The sequence below is a fragment of the Cnephaeus nilssonii genome (genome assembly GCF_951640355.1).
Source record: "Cnephaeus nilssonii genome assembly, chromosome: 1".
Lineage (NCBI taxonomy): Eukaryota > Metazoa > Chordata > Mammalia > Chiroptera > Vespertilionidae > Cnephaeus > Cnephaeus nilssonii.
In genome coordinates this window covers 20,678,784-20,700,088 of record NC_137072.1, presented here as the reverse complement: position 1 = coordinate 20,700,088, position 21,305 = coordinate 20,678,784, and the positions used below count along the sequence as shown (strand labels likewise).

At 39.4% G+C, this 21,305-nt stretch overlaps 1 protein-coding gene and 1 pseudogene across 2 annotated transcripts in view; both read left to right on the top strand.

The window, feature by feature from the left end:
• The window catches only part of ARMC3 (armadillo repeat containing 3), a gene marked incomplete at its 3' end in the record, with an annotated part of 94,070 nt that overhangs the window by 27,285 nt on the left and 45,480 nt on the right, over positions 1–21,305 (top strand). Inside the window, exons 5-8 of the mRNA XM_079772891.1 lie at positions 4,677–4,745; positions 4,985–5,160; positions 8,239–8,433; positions 12,504–12,687. Coding sequence (XP_079629017.1) covers positions 4,677–4,745; positions 4,985–5,160; positions 8,239–8,433; positions 12,504–12,687 — 624 coding nt within the window. The remainder of the gene's footprint in view (positions 1–4,676; positions 4,746–4,984; positions 5,161–8,238; positions 8,434–12,503; positions 12,688–21,305) is intronic.
• LOC307104531 (ribonuclease H2 subunit C-like) lies at positions 15,329–15,908 on the top strand (annotated as a pseudogene). The gene has a single exon. The product of its transcript is annotated as a ribonuclease H2 subunit C-like (transcript).

The window sequence follows — 21,305 nt, the reverse complement described above, 5'->3', positions numbered from 1 at the left end:
ACTTAGGAACACTGGCCAGCAGGCATTAAAATTGCTGCAGAAGATCATGCCACAAAACATCAGAACCCAATTACCATGTGTGATGCGGTGTGATCACGTGCTGATCATTCCTTAAACATTGTTTATGAGTGGTGACTCTTGGATTTAAATATGTAGACTATAGTTGTAGATATGTACTAGTAATATTTATTTCTGTTGGCAAAATTACTACAGTGTTTTTTTCCAACATATGGCCTATTTGCTATAATTTGTTAAAAATAACAGTGAATTAATAACAAAAAATAACCTGTTAATTATAAGCAAATCTTGGTTAAAAGCATTTTAAGATTAACATAACAGGGTATTATTTTTCACATAGGATATATGGACTGGAAATTTAATCCATTAAACCCAAAATCCAGTACATTGAGGTCTGCAAATTTGAGGGTTTACTGTACCCAATGGGCAAAAACTAGAAGTGTTTCCCTAAAGATCGGAACAAGACAGAGATGTCCGCATTCAGCACTCTAATTAAACATAATAATGGAAGTCCTAGCCACAGCACTCAGACAATAAGAAGAAATGAAAGGCATCCAAATTGGAAAGGAAGAAGTAAAACTGTCATTATTTGCAGATGACATAATACTGTATATAGAGAACCCTAAAGATTCTATCAAAAAACTACTAGAACTGATCAATGAATTCAGTAAAGTAGCAAGATACAAAATAAATATCCAGAAATCAGTTGCATTTTTATATACCAATAATGAACTATCAGAAAGGGAAACTAAGAAAACTATCCCATTCATAATTTCTTCAAAAGGAATAAAATACCTCGGAATACATTTAATCAAGGATGTAAAAGACCTGTACTCAGAAAATTATAAGACACTGAAGAAAGAAATTGAAGAAGATACAAATAAGTGGAAGCATATACCATGTTCATGGATTAAAATGCCCATACTACCCAAAAACATATAGATTCAACACAATTTTTATCAAGATACTAATGGAATATGTCACAGAATTAGAAAAAAATTCCAAAAACTTATATGAACCACAAAAGACCCCAAATAACCACAGAATAAAGTTCGGGAATCACACTACTTGATATCAAACTATACTACAAGGCTATAGTAAATCAAAACAGCATGGTACTGATATACAAACAGATATATATATCAATGGAACAGAATTAGAGAGCCCAGTAATAAACCCACACCTTTATAGCCAATTAATCTTTGACTAAGGAGGCTAAAACATACAATGGGGTAATGATAATCTATTCAATAAATGGTTTGGGAAAATTGGACAGACACATGCAAAAAGTTAAACTAGACCGCCTTTTACACCATACACAAGAATAAACTTACAATGGATTAAAGACTTAAATGTTAGACTCTAAAACATAAAAATCCTAGAAGAAAACATAGGCAGTAAAATCTCAGACATTTCTCATAGCAATATTTTTTCTAATATATCTCCTAAGGCAAGGGAAACAAAACAAAAATAAACAAATGGCACAGCATCAGACTAAAATGTTTTTTGCACAGCAAAGGAAACCATTAACAAAATGAAAAGACTATTCACTGAATGGGAAAACATATTCACTGATATAAAGAACTTATAAAACTCAACACCAAAACAAACAAACAATACAATTAAAAAATGGGCAAAGGACCCAAATAGATACTTCTCCAAAGAGGACATACAGATGGCCAATAGACATATGCAAAGATGCTCAGTGTCACTGATCATCAGAGAAATGCAAATTTAAACTATAATAAGATATCACCTCACACCTGTCATCAATGGCTACCATCAATAAATTAACAAACAAGGGTTGGTGAGGATGTGGAGAAAAGGAAACCGTCAGGCACTGTTGGTGGGAATACAGATTGGTGCAGCCAATGTGGAAAAGCAGTATGGAGTTATCTCAAAAAATTAAAAATGGAACTGCTTTTGGACCCAGCGATTCTGCTTCTGAGAATTTATCCGAAGAAATCCGAAGCATTAATGTGAAAGTATGTATGCCATCCCTAGGTTCATTGCAGCATTATTTACAATAGCCAAGATTTGGAAGCAGCCCAAGTGTCCATCAGTAAATGAGTGGATAAAAAAGCTGTGGTATATGTATACAAAGGACTACTACTTGGCTGTAAAAAAAGAAGGAAATCTTACCCTTTGGGACAACATGGATGGACTATGAGACTCTTATGCTAAGTAAAGCCAGTCAGAGAAAGATAAGTACCCTAAGATTTCACTCATGTGAAATCGAACGAACAAAATGAACTAACAAGCAAAATAGAGACAGACTCATAGATAAAGAACAGGCTGACAGCTGTCAGGAAATGGAGGATATTGGGAGCCTGGGTTGGGAGGGGAGGAATTGAGGGGAAAAAAGGAAGACAGAAAGAAAGACAGAAAGACAGAAAGAAGAGAGAGAGAGAGAGAGAGAGAGAGAGAGAGAGAGAGAGAGAGAGAGAGAGAAAGAAAGAGAGAAAGAAAGAAAGAGAGAAAGAAAAGAAAGGAAGGAAGGAAGGAAGGAAGGAAGGAAGGAAGGAAGGAAGGAAGGAAGGAAGGAAGGAAGGAAGGAAGGAAGGAAGGAAGAAAGGAAGGGAGGAAGGAAGGGAGGAAGGAAGGAAGGAAAAACTAATGGACACGGACAACAATGTGATTGCCAGGGGGAAGGATGGTGGGAGAGATGGAGGAGGGTATAGCGGGGATAAATGGCATGGAAGGAGATGTTCAGGTGATGTGTTGTAGAATTGTGCACATGAAACCTGTATAATTTTGTTAACTATTGTCACCCAGTGAATTCAAGAAAAAGGAAAAAATGTAAATAAGAATGCAAGTAAAACAGATTGCATGAATGTACTCCAGGAAATAAGGTGCTGGCAGTTCTGAAACAACTAAATTTGAAGGTGTCACACTGTTTAGCTAGAACATGTTCATGTGACCAAACCACAAGTTGGAAATTCTATTCAGTTGCTGTATCTGAGAGTTTCCTCTGTTGAAAAAGAAGGGGACAGAGATCAATACTGTGTTTAAAGTGATGGAAGTAGCAGCGTATCCATTATATTTTTGCAGATTTAACCTCAAGGAAAGATTCTTTGAATCTGCTGCCAAAAAGCAGAATAATAAGTTGATCAACGATGCCACCAATTTACAAAAGCTGCCAGTGAATCTGAATTGTCCATTGAACCATAAGGAACTGGTTTAGTGAATGGACCTAAGAGATCTGTTGTTGAACAGATTTGGGCTACATTCGTAGGCGGAAAGGGTTTTCATGGCGCAGAGAATCCTCTGACAGAACAAGACATGGTGTCACATACAGATGCAGCGAGGGGCCCCTCCCCGGGTGGGGGAGCAGATCCTTCCCGCCGAGAAGTCAGAGGTGCAGAGATCACACAGAGCATGAACCTTCTGGACCTCGTGCTCAGTGATGCAGCAGGAACTTTGAAGCGTACTTCGTGGAAGGTTATTTTGTGTACTGAATGGGGAATGTTCCTGGAGACCCAGAAGCCCAGAGAAAGAGGAGACTTTGTTATGGCCTTCCCCAAAATCATTCCTAGCAACACACACTGGACTCGTAAGAGAAGAGAATGCCAATAGATTCTTCCAGAGGGCGCACATCTCCCCAGCTCACCGGAACCCTTAGAAGGATCTATTATTTCTTAGCCTGTGGAGATAATGGATTTTTCAAATGAGTTTCAACTCTAAAATGATTTCCTCCACCTTGGGACACAACACTTCTCCGAAGCTCAATTATTTTTTTTGTACTTCAGGCGTATTCACATACATGTAGCTGGCTATCATTTTGCTGGCCCTCATTTAGCAATTTTGCACAGAAACAGATAAATTGAAGAATAGCCCCATCCCTGAATTTCACAGGAAAAGGTATCCAAAAAAAAAAAAAAAAGGCAAGAATATCCAGCAATTAATGTGGAAGAATTCATCCAGCAACCATCTGCTTTGGCTGCTACAAAGTGAACTTTTCCAAAATTTTGGTAATGCTAATTTTTGCTTACAGACAAAGATAACTGACCAAGAAGAAAAATTGCAAAATGAAAGTAGCAGCCATGCTGTATTTCTCAGAAAAGGGGGGTTAAGGATGGCAAAAAAGAAGCATGGCCATACCTGTCTAGCTTTAATTAGGCTCATATAAATAACACAAAAGTGAACTTTAAAGAAATCAGTGTACTTATCATTAAGCATTTTTGGCATTTTGATAATGAAATGAAATGAAATGTAAACAAGATGTATTAATACAAAATGGCTGAAGATAATGCTTATGCGTATTCTGTATAAATTTTACTCAAATCAAGATTTAAAAACACTGTTCCAACAAAACAAAAAAAGAATTACTATTATATACTAAACAAGTGTAGGGCACGATAACTCACCAGTTTTGGCATATGTTCTAATCACATGTTGTAGTCTTATGGTTATTTTTCCTAGTGTTTTGGAAGGTAGCATAATAGCTCAGTGATCAAGGAGCACAGGCCAGAGTGTGTCGGGGTCAGGCAGACCTGGGTGTGACACCTGGCCCCACCACTTACTTGCGGTGTGGTTTTGAGCCTCCTTTTCCTTATCTGTAAAAAATGATAACGGAACCTATCTCATAAGGGACTGATCAACAGGCATGGCCATTATTATTATTATTAATAAACATTAATATTTTGCTTCTGTTGTAGATGATGTTAAAAAACTGTTAAGAGAGTTAGATGTCATGAACTCTGTTATTGCTCAGCTTGCTCCAGAAGGTAAATTGGCATCCTATATGTGTTTTAAAAAATGGGACTGGTGTACTTTTCACACTTGATTACACTACTTATTAAAACTGCTTAAGAAATATCAATTGTGAGCTGTCATTAAAATCTCTCAAACCAAGATGGGCTCCAGCCAAGGTAAGATTTGTGGAGCTTTGGTTTTCAGAACATGTGTTAAAGTAATGGTTGAATAGGTATTTAGCATACTCATGTCATTTATTTTTCATATGCAGAAGAGGTAGTTATCCACGAGTTTGCTAGTCTTTGCCTAGCAAACATGTCTGCAGAGTATACCAGCAAAGTGCAAATATTTGAACACGGTGGCTTAGAGCCTCTCATCAGACTGCTGAGCAGCCCAGACCCCGATGTGAAGAAGAATTCCATTGAGTGCATTTACAACCTGGTTCAGGTAAGTTTCATTCCTAAAATGTATTTTGACCAAAATTTGATTGTAGGATTTGCTTTTCTATTAAAAACAAAAAGCTTGAAACTCACCGGTTTTAATTAATACTTCTTAGTACTATTTAATAGTGATCATTCAGATATAAAGGAAGTTTAGTGTAGATTCCTTTCAGTTTTTGCATTTTATAAGTATTTGTCTACCATGAAAGGGCATTTTAGAGATGTATTTTTAAATTTTAAAAGAATAGCATGGTTTACAAATTAAGGTTGGGATTATACTAGATAAAATGTATTTCTTCTGAAACAGGAAATCTAATATTCATGTTTAACTAGGTTTGACCTGGGCAGTTACCTATTGATCTAACCTTGGTGACCTAAGCACAGTGGGTTTAATATACACCCTCCTCAGTGTCTCAGGATTTTGGGACAGGTGTATTTATTGGTGAAAGCCTGTGAGTTGAGGACACTGAACAGAACTCATCATTCACAATTGCAAGATGTGACCTCACTGTTCTGCTCTCTTTTGTAATGGAAACTGACTACCTTCTCCTCCCCAGCCTGGCTTGCCCTCTGTTCCCCACCTCTGCCCCTACCTCCCAACGCAACATTCACACACTTTTTAAAAATATATATATATATTTTTTATTTATTTCAGAGAGGAAGGGAGAGGGAGAGAGAGAGAAATATCAATGATGAGAGAATCATTGATCGGCTGCCTCCTGCACACCCCCCACTGGGGATCGAGCCAGCAACCCAGGCATATGCTCTTGACCGGAATCAAACCTGTGACCCTTCAGTCCTCAGGCCCACGCTCTATCCACTGAGCTAAGCTGGCCAGGGCAACATTCACACTCTTGCACCCACAGCAGGTCAGTTCCCTGACACTATGGACAATTATGGACATCCTTCTCTGCTTCTTTTCTTGCTCAGGTTCCTGAACAATTCCCACACACATTTGATCAGCTTAGATCAACTGAAAATACAAATATACCACTGTAAGTAGCCAGCAGTAGAGTGTGAAAGGGAGAGATGGCAAAGCAAACATGAGGGAGGGTTCTGGGTAAACTGTCTCGACGAATCATACAGAAAAAGAGAGACCAAGAGGCTTATGCCAAAGGCAGCAAAAGCATTCATTTGTGGCCTTAGCAGTCCTTGCACTTGGCTGGGCAGTGACTGGTTTTACCATTGCTTCTCTCTAAAAGGGCATCCTGAAAAAACAGCTCAGCTTTGTTTCCCTTTTCTGGTTACTTAAGACTTTACCTTATTCAATAGGCCAAAATAATCCTCCAAGGGTGTGTGTGTTTTACATCCCAAGTTTCTTTCCAGCTCTTTTTGGCAATATTTTTAAGAAATATGTTTTTACTGATATTAGAGAGAGAGGAGGGAGAGGGATAAAAAGAGACATTGATGAGAGAGAAACATCAATTGGCTGATGTTCTGCACACCTCCCACTGGGGATGGAGCCCAAAATCCAGGAACCAACTGGTGATCTCTTGTGCAGGGGACTATGCTCAATCAGCTGAGCCACACTGGCTGGGTTCCCCATTTTTTTTAAATCAACAAACAGGAATGAAAAGACCTCCACTATTCATAACAGAAGCACTAGTTAATAATCGTGTTATTAATTTCTCAGGACTGTTGTGACAAAGTACCACAAACTGGGTGGCTTCAAACAATAGGAATTTATTCTCTAGCAGTGCTGGAAGCTGGAATTCTGAAATCAAGGGGTCAGGAGGGCCATGCTCCCTCTGTGACTCTGGGTAGAACCCATCTTTGACTCTTACTAGCCTCTGATGATGGCATCAATCCTTGGTGGGTGTCTCTTGGTTTGCAGCTGTAGTACTGCAATCTCTCCCTCTGTCATTTCCTCTCTTTTTATAAAGACACCAATTTTTATAAGGACACCATTAAGTACCCACCCTAAGCTACTATGGCCTTAACTTAGTTGTATCTGCAATGACCCTGTTAAAATAAGGTCACATTTTTTAGGAACTGAGGGTTAGTACTTCAACCTATATTTTGGGGGGATATTATTCAACCAAAAAGCACAGAAACCCCCAATTTTTATGTCTGAAGGAAGCTGAATATTAACAGTTGAAGGATGGAGAGAGGAAAGCTAAGCTGTAAGTGAGGCCTTTTCCACTTTTAATACTTTTTTTACATTTACCACATTTTGATTTAAAATGTCAGAGCTTGGGAGCTTTTCATGGCATTTTGTCTTGTTTTCTCCATTGTTCACTCTAACCAACCCCTTCCTACCACCTCACACACACGAAATTATAGACAATGCAGAGCTATTTGCCTAGACTCTAATGACCCCTTGATATTGTAAATTTCTTAAATAGAGGTCATGTGTCTGAACTAAACCTGATGTGAATTTGCATGCACAGGGCCTGCAAATAGCATTGAATTTCATAAACGATCCATTTGAATAAAGATAATAAAGAACTGATGCCATAATTTCATTTTATCAAATACTATTTAAAAAAAATATAATCTATTGATTTTTTTACAGAGAGGAAGAGAGAGGGATAGAGAGTTAGAAACATCAATGAGAGAGAAACATCGATCAGCTGCCTCTTGCACACCCCCTACTGGGGATGTGCCCGCAACCAAGGTACATGCCCTTGGTTGTATCTTGGTTGGAATTGAACCTGGAACCTTTCAGGCCGCAGGCCGACGCTCTGTCCACTGAGCCAAACCAGTTTCGGCTATTTTATCAAATACTATTTGACACAGGACAGAAAATGTGAAAAGAATTTCATTATGCATAGCTTTCATTGTAATACTATTCATGGTAATAAGAACTTGCTATAAAATAAAGAAACAATAGATACTGCATAAGTCATAGATATGTCTATTTCCTGTTATTGATAATGTCTGCATAGTTACAATGAATATTTTGGTGTTGTCGAATGAGGGTTTGCTTACTTTGGTTTATGAATTATTTTGAAAAGGAATCTGGAATGAAAGATTTCAAAACTATAACTTAGAATATTCTTTGTTAGAAAATTGAAATTCTCTATTATTGAGGCTATATTTTGCTTTAAAATTTACTTATTTGATCATTTGTATTTCATGGCAGGATTTTAAGTGTCGAGCTACACTTCCAGAACTAAATGCAATCCCTCCTATATTAGAGCTTTTTAAGTCAGAATATCCAATTATTCAGTTGTTGGCTCTCAAAACCTTAGGTGTTATTACAAATGATAAGGAGTCACGAGCAATGTTAAGAGACAATCAAGGAATGGATCACCTTATTAAGATCCTGGAAGCTAAGGTATTTAAAACATTTATTCAACTGTCTATAAGGAAATGTATCTCTCCTAAATGTTGTTATAAAATACAAATTGTAGAATATTTTTTATTTTTAGAAGAATTTTTTAAATAAAATTTTATTATATTTAAGCATGGTACTAAATATAGTGGACTAATTTGCTTATCGCTACTTAGTTTTATCAGCTTGATTAAATCAGACTAATGATAAAGGCCATTGTAAAATAATTTTTTAAATTTCCTAGGAGGTTTCTCAAAAAATTAAAAACAGAACGACCATATGACTCAGCAATTCCACTTTGGGGTATTTATCTAAAGAAAATCAAAACACTAACTTAAAAATGATATATGCACCCCTATGTTCATTGCAGTATTATTTACTAAAGCTAAGATATGGAAACAACCTAAGTGTCCATTGGTGAATGAATGAATAAGAAAATGTAACATGTATACTAGCGGCTTGGAGCATGAATTTGTGCACTGCTGGGTTTCCTTGGCCTGGCCGGCAATCTGGCCTGATTGGGGCCATCTTGCCCAGTCCAGATTGGGGCTGATTGGGGCAGGCTGCCCAGGGGGAGGGATCATGGGAAGTTGGCTATGGGAGTGCACTGACCACCAGGGGGTAGCTCCTGCATTGAGTGTCTCCCCGCTGGTGGTCAGTGCACATTATAGCTACTGGCCAGTCATCCAGTCATCCTGTCGTCCATTTGTAATGGTCACTTAGGCTTATATATACATATCCTATCTAATAAAAGAGTAATATGCAGATTGACCATCACTCCAACACACAAGATGGCTGCCCCCATGTGGTCAAAGATCCTGCCCCCATGTGGACACAAGATGGCCACCACAAGATGGCCAGCAGGGGAGGGCAATTGGGAGGGACCAGGCCTGCAAGGGAGGGCAGTTGGGGGTGATCAAGCCTGCAGGGGAGGGCAGTTAGGGGTGACCAGGCCAGCAAAGGAGGGAAGTTGGGGGCAAACAGGCTGGCAGGGGAGCAGTTAGACATCAATCAGGCTGGCATGGGAGTGGTTAAGGGGTGATCAGGCTGGCAGGCAGAGCGGTTAGGGGCAATCAGGAAGGCAGGCAGGCGAGCAGTTGGGAGCCAGCAGTCCTGGATTGTGAGAGGGATGTCCGACTGCCCGTTTAGGCCTGATCCCAGTGGGCAGTCAGATATCCCTCGAGGGGTCCCAGATTGGAGAGGGTGCACGAATTTCATGCACCAGGCCTCTAATATATATATATATATATATATATATATATATATATATATATATATATATGCGCACTATGGAATATTATTCAACCATAAAAAGAATGAAATCTTGCCATTTGCAACAATATGGGTAGACCTAGAGGATATAACGCTGAATAAGTCAGACAAAGACAAATCCCATATGATCTCACTTATATGAGGACTCTATAAAAAAACAAAACAAGAAAGCCAAGCTCATACAGAAAACAGAATGGCAGTTGCTATAGGTGAGGGGCAAAATGGATTAACCTTTTGCACTCGGATGTCGAGTGTGACTCGACACGGTTAGCATTAGAATAAAGCAATCGAGAAAAAAGCAAGCGAGTGCAAAGGGTTAAGAGGTTTAAAAGATGCAAACTTCCAGTTATAAAATAAATAAGTCATGGGAGTGTAATGTACAGCATTGTGATTATAGTTAATAATACTGTGTTGCACATTTGAAAGTGGCTAAGAGAATAGATCTCAAAAGTTATCATCACAAGAAAAAAATTTTGTAACTGTGTAAGGTGACAAATGTTAACTAAACTTGTGGTTATATTTGTAATATATTGAATCATTCTGTTGTATACCTTAAATTAATATAATGCTATATGTCAATTATACCTTAATTAAAATCTTCTGGTTAAGAAGATTTAAGGTTTTAAAGTACTGTTTATGATCTTCATGATTTCCTGAAATGGCTAGAATTAGTTTTTTAACCTTTGTCTGCCATAATTTTCTCTAGGGTAAAGCAAGATGAGTAATTTACCCCACATTATGGAGGGTAATTTGCTTTACTCAGTCTACTGATTTGAATATTAATTTTATCATCGATCAGACTGTCAAACCTCAGAGGGAAGGTAGGGGAGGTTGAGGGTCAGGGGGAGAGAACAACCAAAGGACTTGTATGCATGCATATAAGCCTAACCAATGGACACGGACAACAGGGGGGTGAGGGCATGAGTGGGGGGTTGGAGGGGTAATGGGGGGATAAGGACACATATGTAATACCTTAATCAATAAAGAAATTAAAAAAATAAAAAAAATTAATAATTAATTTTTTTAGATTGAGAATAATGTTTGACCAAATATCTAGATACTGAGGCCTAGCCAAGTTAAAACATAAAAATTAACCATCACAAATTCACTCTTGCCAATTTGGCACCCGTACACATCTTAAATCATACTTAATTTCCAAATAAAGACAAAAACATGGTACCGATATCCTGTGTACCACTGAAAATGCATTGACACTTTTCCCAGAATAGGATGCATAGTCCTTGGATGATGTTTACTCTTCTCCTTGATATCCCATAACTTAAATACTATGAAGTAAAATTAACAATACTTAAATACTAACTCTAAAGTCAGATATCTTATGTAAGGGAATAAAAGAGGGAAGAAATTAAAGATGTTGCATATACACACATAGTCGTAACAAAATAAGGAAGAAATATTCATAACACTTATAGCCTCTTTTCTATAACTGGTCATGTGGTCATAGTGGGTATTTATAACTACCTCCTTCCAATACCCATTCAATATTCCCTTTGCCCTCAGCAAGGACCTTGGCTCATCTTAGTTCTTTTCCTGGTGGAGTGACCTGAATGTCCTTCCTGAAGTGTCTGGGCCAGTTAGTAGTCTGCCTGGATTGGGTTGTTGTAGCTTTCCATCTACTTTAATCACCAGGCATAATAATAATGAGAGACACCCCAAGGGATCGCCGGTATTCCAGATACTTTCTTTCTTACCTCTATTGTGGAGTAGCAGTCCAATTTCCTCTTGGTGGTAAGAATCAGTCACCCCAACCAGCACAGTAACTCCTTTCTTTGCCTGATGATTTAGAGGCATAACGAGCCCAAACTGGCCAGGCAGCAATCTTTTCTTTCCATGTCTTCTGAGAGAAGCATTTCTCTCTTTGGAGCTGAGACCTCTCGATCAGCAGAGCAGAAGGTCACACAGACAGCCAAAATTTTGCCTGTGGGTCACTAGAGGTAATAACGAGTGGTACCCCTCCCATTTCCTGATTCCTGGGCCCATGAACCCTGACTATGGGAGAAACAGCGCCATATTCTAGTACTAGATACGATTCAGAACTTATACAGCCTCCTGGAGGACCTTGCCCCAGACCTACAAGGTATTGCCACCCGGCTGCCCTGTAACCGAATCTCAAATAGGCCATTCTATCAAGCCAGCTGCTCTAGGATGATGAGGACCAGGGTGAGGCCCTTGAATTCCAGGAGTATGGGCCCACTGCCACACTCGTTTTGCTGTGAAGTAAGTTCCTTGACCAGAAGCAATGCTGTGTGGAATACCATGACGGTGGCGCATCTTTCTGTGTTTCTCTCACTTTAAGGATTTCCATCTTAAATTTCTAGCTCAGGTAAGGCTGCAGTTTTCCACTGGTGTGGGGATTTGGGAGATTCCTCAGGCAAGAAAGCCACACACTCACACACTTCTCTCTACCAGTTGGAAATTTTAAGGAATATACTTTCCTTCAGCTTCTGTCTGCTTTTTCAAAAATTTTTTTCTCCAGATTTGAACATTGTTTTTGGTGAAATGTTATATGAGCACCTTCACTTGAATACCATTACCAGAAGTTTCCAGTAATTGTTTTTATCTATAAAACCCTTTGGAGTAGGGGGGATGAGAAAAGATGGGGCAAACGGTCAGGGAGAGTGATGTTATGTTAATAAGCAGAACTGTTTCCTTGGGCCTCTGTCCCAACAAAATTAATCACATTATGTTCTGACTGACCGTAGTTCCTCTTGTGTAAAATTTGGAAAGGATAAATTTATTTTAGTGTAACTTTTTAAAATTGTGTTTGCTTTTATTACTAGGAATTGAATGACCTTCATATAGAAGCGCTTTCAGTGATCGCCAATTGCCTTGAAGACATGGACACCATGGTGCAGATTCAACAGACAGGGGGCCTTAAGAAGCTCTTAGTATTTGCAGAAAACTCCACAATCCCTGATATTCAGAAGAATGCAGCAAAAGCAATTACTAAAGCAGCTTATGATCGTATGTCTCAATTTATGTAGTCTAAGCACACATATTCCGTCTGTATTCTTGATTTTGATTAGTACTAGCAAACACTAGAATATTTGTCTGCTTTTCAATGACCATTTGGGAATAGTGCTATACTTACTGTTTAAGACCAAAATTCATCTCAGTGCCAGTGAGTTAAAATAGATATTGCTTTGTCAAGGATATAATAAACGGAATATGATTTAATTATAACCCTATCTATTTTAAATGAATAAGTCCTAAATTAAGTTTTAAGTCTGTATTTCTCTTGATTTTGGAGTTTGCAGAATATGCACATTGCTTGTGATCCTGAAAACATTATTTCAATAAATCCACATTTAGAATGATATCTATGTAGTAATTTCAGATTTCAGCTGAGTCAGTGCCATGTTATAGAGCTGTGAAAAATAATACGCTCATACTCTATACATAATACAATTTCATTTCAGTGGCAAAATATGTTGACATAAATCTGTAAAATATGAGAGATTAATTATATCACAAGCACCAAAGATGAAATTATAGTTTTAATTTATGTATATTTGGAGTATATGATTTAGTAAAAGATGTGACTTTATTTTTCCCCTTGCACATCACTCCTCATATAAATGATAACAACTTTGACTAGTTTAAGTGATTTATATTCTAAACAAATATACTCATATCTGTATATATGTCTCTGTGTATATTATGGGAAACATTTCCTTTTCAACCCATACTGGATTTCTTCAGGGCAAAGTTTTAATACAAAGCCAAATTTCACTGTCTGGTACATAGTTGATATAGAGTGGCCTTTTGAGTTACATTATATGTGCCCTATCTAAAGATAGGCTATAAAAAACAAGGTTTTTAATATTGGCAAAAGTTGGTTGATTCAGCATTCTGTCTGATGGAACTAGACCTTATCATATCTGGTCAGTTCCGTTTGCTATCTATCGCAGACCTTAGCTGTTCGAGACCCAAAGAGAGGGTAGTAGGGAGACAGGAACAATTGTCACACTTAACATTTGTGTATATCTCAACTTCTCTTTGGATTAGTGTGGCCGGGCTGTTGGAAGATTGTGTCGGCCCCTTTTGGGGTAGTGAGTTTCACGAGGTTATCACCTGCGTGTGACACAGTAGGGGAAGAACACTGCACGGACAGTTCCTGGTGTTTTAGTTCTACTACTAGTTCCACTGCGGGCACAGCACGGACCTCGATGTGAACGACAGCTTCTCTGGGCCTATTTATTCATTCATTCATTAATGGTTTACTGAGCCCAGCCCCTTAGTGTCAATAAAGGCAGAACAGGCAGGTAAACAGGCAATCACAATGTAAATGGGTTTGATGATGGCAGAATGAGGTCACCCCAGGAGGGCCACCTCAGGCAGACTTGGATCAGATAAGTCTTCCTGAAATAGGAAGGACCTATTCAGCCTAGAACCTAGAGTAAATAATAGAAATTGGCTTGGCAAAGGAGTTCCTGGTGGAAGCGGGGAGGATCAACAGCACTGGAAGGTGATGGAACAGTGTGTGTAAAGGCCAGAGGGGGACAGAGCCTGGTAAGTTCCAGAATAGTTAACTATTCAGAATGGTTAGTGAATAGAATGCAGCAGAAAACTGAGAGTTAAGGTTGTCGAATAATGAGGAACCAAACGCCAATGGCTGTTCTAAGTCAAGACAAGGACTTTGAACTTTATATTGATAGCGACAAAGAGCCTTGAATTGACATAGAAAGAGGAGGGAACATTGCAGGTTTTCACTTTTTAAAGAAAGAGCACTTTTGTTGCAAAGATTAGGAAGGGGGTTGCTGGGGGAATTTTGGAGAGAGGTGAAGGTGTCCTGAAACAGAGACATGGTGCTTGGAATGGACTCAGAGGCAAGGAGAATTACCAGGACAGTGTGTTGAATGACCACATGCATTGGGGGAAGAAGTGGGTGATGTCTAGGATAAGACCAGCTTTCTGGCCTCCACAGCTGGAAGTAGAATGGTGCAACTCATAGAAATAGGAACTCAAGAAGAGAAGCAGGTTTTGATGGAAGAAAAGGAAAGTTCTATTCTTTTATTAATTATCATAAAATACACATAACTTTTTAAATCTTAATTATTTAAGTAACCAATAAATAAATTCACTTAACCATTAAGTAAATTCATGCTATTGTGCTGTCGTCACCACAATTCATCCACAGAACTGTCTTCATCTTGCAAAACTGACACTTTCTACCCATTAAACACTTCCCCCTCCCTGCAGTCCCTGGCAACTACGGTTCTTTCTGTCTCTATGATTTTGACTATTCTAAATACTTATGTAAGTGGAATCCTATCTAATAATAGCGTACCATGTAAATTACCATCACTCCGCTAAGCCCACGATTGGGCGGCGGGAGGCTGGGGGGCGGGACTTGGGGTGGCCTATCCGGCCATTGAGAGGCACGGATCCGCTGCCACTGAGCGGGGCTACGCTGCTGTTGAGAGGCACAGGGGCCTGGACTCCCGCCCCCTGTGCCTCTCAACGGCCAGATCCGGGCCGCTGAGGGGGTCCCACCCTCTGCGCCTCTCAACAGCAGGGTAGCCCCCCTCAGCGGCCGCGGACCATCAAAAGTGGGGGAGCGAGCTCTGGCCTCAGTCAGCTAGCCACGGAAACCCGGCAGAGGATGGAGAGCAGCGACGAGGAAGACATGGAGAAGCACCGCATCCACCTACGCCCCCGTCACTCTGCGCACACGCTGCACCTCCTGCCCTGTGAAGTCCGGGTTAACCGGCCCGCCCCTGTGCTGTGGGGCGCTTTTTCACCCCGGCCATCCGTCAGGGTCCCGATGGACTCGAAGTGTCGTTTCGGGGCCGCAGTCTGAGGGGCGAGGAGGTGGAGGTGCCGCCTGGCCTGCTGGGATACGTGATGGTGATGGAAGAGCAGTCGGTGGGGAAGCAGGACTTTTCAGCGGGATCCTACAAGGAGGAGCAGGAGCTGGTGGAACCCCCGGAGGCGCTGGAGTGGGACTTCGACCGCTTTATTTGTGCCTCCTCCAGTTTCAGCCGCTTCACCCTGTGGGGCCTGGAGAGCATCCCTGGCCCAGATGCCAAAGTGCGTGCGGCCCTGACCTGGCCCAGCCTCGCCGAAGCGATCCATAAACAGGTGCTGCAGGACTGAGAACCAGCGCTTGAAACTGGAAGCCACCGATCCCTTCACCAGCTCTCCACTTTGGATCCACTGAGTCCACCACCCCAATAAATGAGCTCTTTCACAGCAAAAACAAAAACAAAAAAAACAAAAGTGGGGGACCTGGGTGCCTGTCTGCTCCGGCACCAGGCCTTTCAGAAGCCTCCGCCGAGCCGGAGGCTTCTGAAAGGCCTGGTGCACGAGTGGACAGGCACCCAGCTCCACCGTGAAAAGCGAAAGCGTGTAGGGGACCCTACACGTGCATGATTCAATCATGCACTGGACCTCTAGTTATACAATAATTGTCTTGTTGTGATTGGCTTATTTTACTTAGCATGATGTCCTCAAGGTCTACTATAGAATGTGTCAGAATTTCCTTCCTTTTTAAGGTTGAATAATATTCCATTGTATGTATAGACCACATTTTGTTGATCCACTCATCCAGTTATGGACATCTGGGTTGTTTCCACCCTTTGGCTATTGTGAATAATGCTGTTATTAACATGGATGTACAAATATCTCTTCAAGCCCCTGCTTTTAATTCTTTGGGGTACATACCAAAAAGTGGAATTATTAGATTATATGGTAATTCTATGCTTAATATTTTGAGGATTTGCCATATTGTTTTCCCTAGTAGCTAAACTATTTTATATTTCCATCAGCAGTGCACATGGGTTCAAATTTGTCCACTTATCACCAACACTTATTTTTCATTTTTTAAATTGAATTTATTGGAGTGACATCTATACTAATAAAAGCATAATATGCTAATTAGACTGGACAGCCGAACGACCTTCCGGACATCCGGACATCCTTCTGGACAAAGCCGCAGTGGCGGGGGCCAAGGCAGAGGTGGTTAGGGGTGATCAGGCAGGCAGGGAGAGTGGTTAGGGGCGATCAGGCAGGCAGGCAGAGTGGTTAGGGGCGATCAGGCAGGCAGGCGAGTGATTAGGGGTGATCAGGCAGGCAGGTGAGTGGTTAGGGGTGATCAGGCAGGCTGGCAGAGAGGTTAGGGGCAATCAGGCTGGCAGGCAGGTAAATGGTTAGGAGCCAGCAGTCCTGTATTGCAAGAGGGATGTCCGACTGCCGGTTTAGGCCCCATGTGGGATCGGGCCTAAACTGGCAGTCAGACATCCCCAGAGGGGTTCTAGATTGCAAGAGGGCTGGGCTGAGGGGAATCCCCCCCTCGTACACAAATTTCATGCACAGGGCCTCTAGCTGGTTAATAAAATTACATAGATTTCAGGTGTACACTCTAGAATACATCATCTGTTTAATATATTGTGTGTTCACCACCCCAAGTCAACTCTCCTTCCACCACCATTTATACCCCTCTATACCCTCTTCAACCTCACCCCACCCCTTTTTTTTTAACAGAAGCCATTCTAATGGGTGTGAAATGGTATTTCACTGTGTTTTGATTTGCATTTCCCTAATGACTAGCATTTTGCTCATCTTCTCCCTGTGGTTATTGACCATTTATATATCTTTTTGGAGAAATGTTTATTCAAATTCTCTGCCCATTTTTTAACCAGGTGGTTTATTTTTGTTGTTGTTGAGTTGTAGGAATTCTTTATATATTCTGGATATTAACCTGTTATAAGATACATGATTTGCAAATATTTTCTCTCATTCTGTGGGTTATCTTTTCACTCTGTTGATTGTGTCCTTTGATGCAGGAAAGATTTTTATTTTGATATGGTCCAATTTATTTATTTATTTCCTTTTTCACCTGTGCTTTGAGTGTCAAATCCAAGAAATCATTAATGATATTAAATCCAATGTCATGAAGTTTTCCCCTTATGTTTTCTTCCAATAGTTTTAGCTCTTATATTTAGGTCTTTGATCTACTTTGAGTTGTTTTTGTATATGGTGTGAGGTAAGGATCCACCTTCATTCTTCTTAAAAATTTTTTAAAATTAATATTTTTAAAATTGATTTCAGAGAGGAAGGGAGAGGAAGAGAGAGAGAAACATCAATGAGGAGAGAGAACCATTGACCAGCTGCCTCCTGCATGTCCCCTACTGGGGACTGAGACCCCAATCTGGGCATGTGCCCTGACCAAAATTGAACTGTGATCTCCTGGTTCAAAGGTCAACGCTCAACCACTGAGCCCCACCAGAAAGGCCAACTTCATTCTTTTGTACATGAATACCCAATGTACCAAGCACCATTTGTTGATATCCATTCTTTATTTGTAGTACAAAAAAAAATTTGACCAGATAGTCTTTAACTCTCATCTTACACTTAATATTTTGTGAATCTACTACATTTCAGTTCCAAATTGTGTCTCCTGACTATTTTAGAATCTAATACCTAAATCTGTATTTAGTTCATCTATTCCATTTATAATTTTTTTGCAGTCTGAAGAATCCTTGTCTTGTTTAGTCTCTCCTAATAATCATGTTCTCAGGTTATGCTGTAATCATTTTCTTGCCTTTTTTGGACTTCCTTGTGTTCATGATACCCTTTTTGAGGTACAGTGACAAGTATTATGGCCAACATTTAAAAAACATGTACCATAATTTATTTTATATAAAGATGAGCTATTTTATTATTTATTTTCAATTTTAGTCTTATGGAGCAGGTATTTTAGTCAGGCTTTTGACCATATCCACATATTGAGCCAATCCTTTGAAGAAGAGACCTACACTGAATCCCAAATTCCATTTTTCATTCAGGATGCAGACCTCAAAGTTTTTCATCTTAAATTCTACATTTTTTTATTTTGAAAAAATTTAAGTTTTGCTTTGCATTTTCATTGAGGCCTAGTATATTACCAAATGTGTCCAAGTATCCTACTAGTATACAATCGTGGAAAAGTATACTCTTTGCCTACTACTTAACAGGATATGTGTTGTATGCATGCTATATGCAAAGCACTATTCTAAAAGATAAGGATAACAATCAATGAGATAAGTGATTAAATATTTGTTGAATAGACTAACAGTTGTGTTTCTTGTAGAATATAGAGCTTGCTATTTTTCTTTTAGCTCTACTTTATAAATTATATTGTACAGCCCTTTTTGTCTTTATATTTTATTTTCTTTGATCTATCACTGATGAAAAGTGGTATGTTAGAAGCTTCCCATTATGTTGTTCCTGTTGCTTTTTTTCCTTATAACTTTAACTTTGCTTAATTTAATATTATTTTATATCCACTACTCATTTTTTTTAAACCTCACTTACTGCTTTTAGCTTTAAATTCTAATGTATATTAAGATTGCCATGGCCCAAGCCGGTTTGGCGCAGTGGATAGAGCGTCAACCTGCGGACTAAGGGGTCCTGGGTTCGATTCTGGTCAAGGGCACATGCCTAGGTTGTGGGATCAATCCCCAGTAGAGGGCGTGCAGGAGGCAGCCAATCAATGGTTCTTTCTCATCATTAATGTTTCTATCTCTCCCTCTTCCTCCCTCTCTGAAAGCAATAAAAATAAAAAATAAAAATCACTTAAAAAAAAAAGATTGCCATTTTATTATCAAAAATGGTCTTGGCCTAACACAGCTTTGCAAACTCCAGATGGTTTAAATAAAGAGAAAATGAAGAGACTATTTTACAAGTAGTTAAGGGAACAAACAAGAGATGGTGAGGTCCCCAGAAATTAGCAATATTGAGAAACCCTCACTACCACTAGATCCAAAGGCAAGGGATAAAACATTGTTAGACTTATTTTTACAACTATTGTAGTTGGCCTTATTTCTGACATCACGTTTTATTCTTTTTGCTTTTTATTTTTCTATGCTCTCTCCTTGATTTCCTTTTAATTCTTTTTGTTACATAGATTTTTAAAATAATGACTATTTTAAAGATAAATTTGCTATCTTAAGATATTTAGCATTTTTGCTTTGAAAACTTTTTTCTTCCTGATATTTGTACATTTCATAGAGGGTTATAGCTTCTCCTCTCTAAAATCTATATAGCCTGGCCGGCATGGCTCAGTGATTGAGCATTGACCTATGAACCAAGAGGTCATGGTTCAATTCCTGGTCAGGGCACATGCTCGGGTTGCAGGCTCAATCCGCAGTGTGGGACGTGCAGGAGGCAACCAATCAATGATTCTCTCTCATCATTGATGCTTCTATCCCTCTCTCTTCCCTTCCTCTCTGAAATCAAGAAAAATATATTTTAAAAATAAAATAAAATCTATATAATCCTTTCTCCTTTTAAGAATCACTTTACCATTACATTCAATTTTATCCATATTTACAATTTAGAGTTTCGTACATATTAGATCTCTTTCGGTGTACATTGTGAATTTCCAAGATTTTGTTCCTTTATTGTTAATCCTCACCTGAGGATATTTTTTCCATTGATTTATTTATTTATTTTTTTACAGAGAGTGGGAGGGAGGGAGAAAGGAAGAGAGGGAGAGAGAAGAAGATAGAAACATCTATGTAAGGGAGACATTGATTGGTTGCCTTCTGCACGCACCCCGACAGGGGCCAGGGATTGAACCTGCAACCTAGGTACATGCCCTTGACCAGGAATTGAACCCATAACCCTAGTGAGAGGTCCAATGCTCTAACTACCGAACAACACCAGTCAGGGCAAGATTTTATTTTTCATTTGTTTCTCAATTGACCGGAGTATATTTTTTTCAGTTCAGTATTCTTTTTTTTTCAGGAATAGTCAAGAGTGGCATATTTTTTTAGTCCTTACCTGCGAATGTCTGTTGCCTTTGTATATACAGGGTGGGGCAAAAGTAGTTTTACAGCTGCTCATATGGAAAAGAATACAATAATTAATAAATAATAATACAAGAATAAACCCTGTTACTTGTACTCACAACTGTAAACCTACTTTTGCCCGACCCTGTTTATGACAGTGTAGCTGAGTTTGGAATTCTTCTGCCATAACATTTTCTCCTCACAGTTCTATGCACCTTGCCTTTGTAGAGTCTGAGTCTAAGGCCAGCCTGTTTGCTATATAGGATGCTTTCTTTTTGTATTTGGGTAGAATCCTTTATCCTATGAGTCAAAATTTTTTTGCCAAAATGTGTCTGAGACTCTGTCTCTCTGCCTATTACATAGTAAAGCCTTTTGATCTCCAGAATCACGTTTTGTTTGTTTTTCTATTATACTTTTGATTATTGTTTTTGTTTTAGTTGATATTTTCCCCAGGAATCTTTATTAACTATAGAACACCTCTGTCCTCTTTCTTCAATACCCATTCCGCACTCCAAAATGAGGAGTGCTCTGCCTAGACCGGATTTTGATAAACAGACGCGGGGTGTCCTTTGTCCTTTCCCCCATCAGTTCAGATGATCATAGAATGCTTTTGCCCAGATCTGGATGATGATGAAGCTCCTCTCTAATATGGCATTGCAACACCAATGTGCTCTTTTCCTCCTGGTCCCATTAGTTATATAGGAGGAAGCTGATATAAATTTGGAACATTCTGTGGGGCCCATAATTGTTCATTGAGCAGGGGTATTTATGGAAATTTGTTTCTTCTTCTCTTGCCCCTGCTTTAGG